The sequence below is a fragment of the Gadus morhua genome, chromosome 20, assembly GCF_902167405.1.
Source record: "Gadus morhua chromosome 20, gadMor3.0, whole genome shotgun sequence".
Lineage (NCBI taxonomy): Eukaryota > Metazoa > Chordata > Actinopteri > Gadiformes > Gadidae > Gadus > Gadus morhua.
This window is the reverse complement of record NC_044067.1, coordinates 13,458,115-13,464,097: the sequence shown is the minus strand read 5'-3', so window position 1 is coordinate 13,464,097 and position 5,983 is coordinate 13,458,115. Positions and strand designations below refer to the sequence as shown.

At 45.7% G+C, this 5,983-nt stretch overlaps 1 protein-coding gene across 1 annotated transcript in view; it reads right to left on the bottom strand.

Annotated features, from left to right (window-relative positions):
* ccdc80 (coiled-coil domain containing 80) overlaps window positions 1-3,409 on the bottom strand; it is a 14,005-nt gene extending 10,596 nt beyond the window's left edge. Inside the window, exons 1-2 of the mRNA XM_030343463.1 lie at window positions 2,020-3,409; window positions 1,124-1,321 (exon numbers count right to left, since the gene is read on the bottom strand). Of these exons, the coding sequence (XP_030199323.1) occupies window positions 1,124-1,321; window positions 2,020-2,728 (907 nt within the window). The 5' untranslated portion in view covers window positions 2,729-3,409. The remainder of the gene's footprint in view (window positions 1-1,123; window positions 1,322-2,019) is intronic.
* Between the last annotated feature and the right edge of the window lie 2,574 nt (window positions 3,410-5,983).

Here is a 5,983-nt window from a genome sequence, read left to right as displayed (position 1 = left end):
TGATATTTTGACCGATGAGACAGATGCATGACCACATGAATTTCAAACTTCAAATGGCTCAGTTTATGGCCAAATAATATGGCCTAATTCTCACATATATAGCGTTTTCTTCTCCAACTTCAGAAATACTGAGTCGTCATGTAAATTTCGGCAAAGAAACCTTAACACACATGATATGCGGTCCTTTGACCGCAACCGTGGGTCTATTTAATGATATGCAACATTACATTAACAAACATCGTTTCTTAGCAGTATTGTTTACATTATCGTTATCGACTTCTGTTCATAATAAGCATGTTTCCCCCCGTCAATATACATTGCCATGGACTGTATTATGCGTTACGTGTTTAGTTTGCGTGTGTTTAAACAGATGGGTGCACACACGCACACCTGCATTCATTCATTCTTTTAAACACTCACTCACGGTAAAACAATGTTTTCTCACAATCAAATACTCATCAATCCTGAAAGTTATGGGCATGTACACAATGTCTGTGTCAAGAAAATATGTGTTTGCTGTACGGTGTTTGCGGATGCACTTATTTGCAACTTATTACAGCTGTATCAGCTCTTTTTTCCCAAATAATTTAACCAACGTAATCATTTACCCTACAATGAGATTTTGTTTTGGAAGGCTTGGATATAGCCTGTTTCTCTCAAATGTATTATTGTTATTATTATAACGCATGGCATAGCCTACTACAATGTTCATTCACGCAGCCCCTATTTTTTCCACATCAACTTCATCATCATAATATTTCAGTTTGTGCTAGTGTATAGCCTACTGGTGTGTAAGCTTTTATTGCAGTTCCTACCTGCAATGGTACGTCAAAATATCAAAACCAACTGCGCTATCCGCTAGTGCACTTAGACCAGGTATTTTTCGGTCAGTTGCGCAGCTGCTTTATCGATCTGTAAGATAGCACCATTTAATCCCTAAAGCTACAACCTTGGATTACGGCTACGGTTATGTCTTCACCTATCCGTCATCTCCCAGTCTCTCAAGTAAGTAAAAAGGGATTATCTCCTACCACGACTCCCCACTCCCAGTCTTCTTTCTCTCTCTCTCTCTCTCTCTCTCTCTCTCTCTCTCTCTCTCTCTCTCTCTCTCTCTCTCTCTCACCTGTGAGCACGCCCTCCTCCACCTGCCCTTCCACGCCGGCCCCTTTGCACTTCTGGACGAAGCCCTTCTGCCGCAGCTTCTCCAGCCGGCGCATGGGCGACTGGTCGATGACCTCGTACACGGCCTCCAGCCTCACGGGGTAGGGGTAGCGCTCCTCCACCTGCAGGGTCTTCTTCAGCAGCACCATCCCGAACTTCCCTACGCACGCAGCAGCACACATGTTATTATGGTCTGGTGTTATTGAAAGGTGCTGTAGCCTGTAGGTGAGATTGATATGTTTTGTGGTGGGAATTTTGAGCCACGTCAATCGTGCATAAACATTTAAGATAAAGAGCCATCCGAACGTATAGCTATTAGGGTCATATATTTGAGTAATAAAGGTTAAATAACATACAACAATCATACAAAAAACATACAAACAAACATACAATTACTGTCCCATTACAGTGTCTATTGGGGAGAGGATTGAGCTGTGAGATGGACTGTGCCCTGCGTTAAGACCGCTCCGACTCATTTCTGACCAATCAGGGCATCTCTTACCTGATTGGTTTAGGGAACCTATATTGCCTCTCGATTACAAGTACTTGAATTGCAACATTTGTCAATGTCTGAGAAATGTAGGGAGCTGCGTGCTCTCTCTTAACAACTCTCAACTCTTACCTACCCCGCCAGATGTATTGTTATTATTGGTTTATTTCTGGTGTTTGGTCTTGGGAGGGTAGGGGTCGAGTTGTAGTTGATTGAGTTAGAGTTAGTGTCCATGTTTAATATTACTATTATTTTGCAGTTATTTGGTGTCTGTATTCTGAGGGGTGGGGGGAATTGGGCTCGATTGCAGTCAAGTAAATAATAATCAGCATGCAGACTTCTAGAAGTGATAAATTGGATAGTGTTACCCTTCTCTAATTTGAGGAAGGTCATGAGTCTGGGGATGAGGCCGGTGTCCAGCGGCTCCTCCATCACCTTGCCCTCTGGGGTGACCCTCCTCACTTTGCCGCCCATCTCCCCTTCCTGGTGGAAAATGACAACCTGGTGCACGTGGCGCTCCGCCAGCTCGCAGTAGACCTCTGGCTTCAAAAGGGACATCATCATGCGGTAATAACCATCGGACTCATGTGGCGCTGAAATCACCAGCACGCGGTTTTTCCCGGCAAAGCTTGCGAGCAAATTTGGCGAGCTCGAGCCGCTCGGCATTCGAGAGAATCTCTGTCTCGGTCCGGGAGGAGTCGCCTCGTCCTTTATCATAGCGTTCGGCCGGGGTACGCTCCCCAGCCCAGGTTGTTGGGTTCCTCCAGATCCGGGCCGGCGCCTAACACCTCTTCTCCTCTGCGGCAACCCCGTCCTGGCCGTTGCATCGACATTCTGGTCAGCCTGAAACACTTCCCCGTGTTTCTGACCCAAGACCGATATCGCTGACCCAGAGCCAGGGCGCAACCCCGCGCCAAGGCGCCGCTCCTTACCCGTCGCGCCAGGTTGTGTTTGGAGACGTCGCTGTCTCGTGCGTCTGTGCGACTGAATTTGCCTGGCGTGAGCCTCCTGGTCGGCATCACCTGTCCATGTCAGAAGAGACACGAGAGCGACGCTGAGTAGAATCTTCCCCAGCATTCTCGGGGGGGATGACAAAGTTAAGACTCGCAAGTGAGCAAATCCTTACTTGCGGCGGCGCGTCTCTACCGCGTCGGTTTGTTTATGAACCAACTTCAGAGGAAGACATGCGCTGCAGAAAAAGGCGCATAATAAACGTCTGTTTTAAAGCATATTGCGTGGGCTATCTTACGCGATGGAAACCCACTGGGGCCTTGTGGTAGGCCTATATTCAGAAATTAGTACAAAGCAGGTGCAAAAGTATTCATTGGCGAATATCCAGAATGTGATGTCACTAAAACTCACGTTGTCAATTTGATTCCATTAAAACGGACTTCGTCAGTTTGTATTCCGTTAAAAAATATATGTGTAGTCAATATCGAACATCTTTTGCAGACGTGAGAAAAAGAAAAAAAAGTAGATCAAAATGTATTACGACTGTCCCATGCGTTTAAGCTCAAAGAAAAGATCATTCAACAATAGAAACAAAGCTTATAAAATGTAAATATCTCAATCGAAAGAGATGATCTAGGCCTACTTGCAAAAGTTCGGTGTCTGTCGCTGCTCTGGGCTTTGGAGGGACCTGCGTGGAGTCTGAGCGTGTGGTATAACTAGCTCTGGTTTTCTTGCTCCCGTTGGCCAGAGAACTCTGGCGGCTTTCCCAGAACTATCCACAGCAGAGCCGACCGACCTCAGCCTCCCGAGTCCGGGAGCGTCAGGACCTGACTGTAAGCAGGGTTGCCAGTTCAGACGGATAACCCCCCTTATCGAGGTGTACTTATTTGAAAGTAACTGTCTCAAAGTAATGTTGTTATTTGAGACAGTTGGCTAAAAACTGTATGTTGGATGTCTAAATTTAATTTATATTTTTTATTTTTCCTTAGGTTTTTTTCTCGGATTGAGTCTTGTTCGACGGATATACGTTTTAACGTACTGGCAACCTCCCCTGGCAACCCTCACTGGTAGGTAGGCTTGTAACAAAAAGTTGGAGTCATTGGCGTCATCCTCAAGTTATTCGCCACAAAGCCGACAAAGGACCCTTCACTCCCACTTGCTCACACCATTAAATCCTTCAAATAAACCATAGCTTCCCCCATTTTTCACAGGGGTTTTCCCCCTTTGTGATGCATAAAAAACAGTTCTCTGTGTTTCCCATTGAAGCAGAGAGCTTGTCTAGCCTATATTTAGCCCGTGAGCTTGGCTGCATGTAAACCGTTCATACAAAAAAATAAAACAAACTTGGTAAACGAAGGGATGATTTTCCTTTACAGAGGCTCTTTCATCCCCACACAAAATCTTGTCCATTTCCTCTAAACTGAAGAAATAAACATCATCCATTTTGGCAAAATTCTAATTAAGGCCTTGCCTAAATCAAAGGCTCCCAGTTCCAAACCACTGGCCTCTAGCAGGTCCACTCTCACCAGATGGCCTTGGCAAAGTTGCCTATAATACGGCAGATGAAAAACAAACTGACAGGGGCGTTCTGCATGTCCGTATCCAATGAACTTCCGGAGAAATCTTTTAATGTCTACCGTCTGGATGTCGGTAGAAATGTATTGCCTTTGCTTGCGTGTCAGAAGGAGTGGTCATTTGGGCGTTGGTTTATTAAAAACGTCCTCTTAAGTCCTCTCAGTGGACAGCTGCTTAACGGATTGAAGAATGTCCCTGAAAAAATCGCTGGAAGGGTTCAGCTCGGTTCCTGGCCAGTGTTGATCACCGATTCAAAAGTTGTGTCATTAGGGGGGGGGGGGGAAACATCATCATCATCCTCATCATCATCATCATCATTATTAGCATCATAATCATCATCCTCCTTTAACTGTCTTTCCCATCAACTTCTTCGAGCTGGACAGACATTTTCCGACTAGGCTGTGTTAAAACCATCATGGTGGACGGTGAGTGTATGCAGGAGAACAACAGCAGTGTTTTATTGGTGATTAGTCATAATCACATGGAGATGCTTGCGCTGAAACGTTAGACGGGGAAGAGAAGAGAGTTCCCTAGGGCGTTCTGTGTTCCAGACTAGCTCTACTGAAAGAGAGAGAAAGATTGAGAGAGAGAGGGAGAGAGAGAGAGAGAGAGAGAGAGAGAGAGAGAGAGAGAGAGAGAGAGAGAGAGAGAGAGAGAGAGAGAGAGAGAGAGAGAGAGAGAGAGAGAGAGAGAGAGAGAGAGAGAGAGAGTTTGAGAGAGTGAATCATTATTTTTAGGCACATATCCTCTCTGAATAATCTCTCCTTCATCACATGGACATATATATATTTGTATTGTAATTGTAGGAAGAGTGGAAGTCACAATCACATTGATTACCCGGTGCTGCCTTTGTGCTTTCTTCTTATCATTCCTCTTCCTCTGAAGTGATCACAAGGAACATATGGACTCCATCAACGCAGGTCCCAGATGCCTTACACTGCAATTACAGTCTTAGTGCTGAAGCGCCACACTGCCCTGGCCACTGAAGAGACTGCTCCCTTCTGAATCAGCTGCTATCTAAATCACTCACAGAACTCCTTACGGCACACCATGTATTTTCCTTCAACCCCGAGAATCCTTCATTATAGACCGCTGGAGCGATCGCAGTCCTCGACCATGTTGCCACACACACACAGTCACACGCACACACTAACACACAAACTCACTCATGCAGACGCACACACATACACTTACACACACATACACTTTCACACACAAGCATAAGCACAAACACACACACACAAATGCACACGAGCATAAGCCCATGCGCACACACACACACGCACGCATAAGCACAAACATACACACACGCACACACACACATACAAACACACGCGCACGAGCAGAAGCCCATACACACGTACACATACACACAGACCCACACATACCAACACACACGTGCACACAGGAACACGCACACACACATAAACATATGTACATATACACAGAGGCACACACAGAAACGCACGCACACACACGAGCATATTCAGTTAAACTCATGCACACATATACAACACACGTGCACACAGGCAAACACACACTTAACACATACACACACACACACACACACATATAAAACCAACACACACTCACTCAAACACTTGCCACATGTGGTGTTCACATGCATCACTCACAAATAGAGCGGCTGACACAACTTTTCTTCACAGCACAGGATCAACTTCTCCAAAGGACGCGTCTTCTCCCTGAGGTCTGCAACTGAGCGTTTCACCTCAAAGTCCACAGGATCAAGTCTCTGGTCGCAGGGGCACGGGTATTCCCAAATTCCCAAACGGAATTGATGAATAT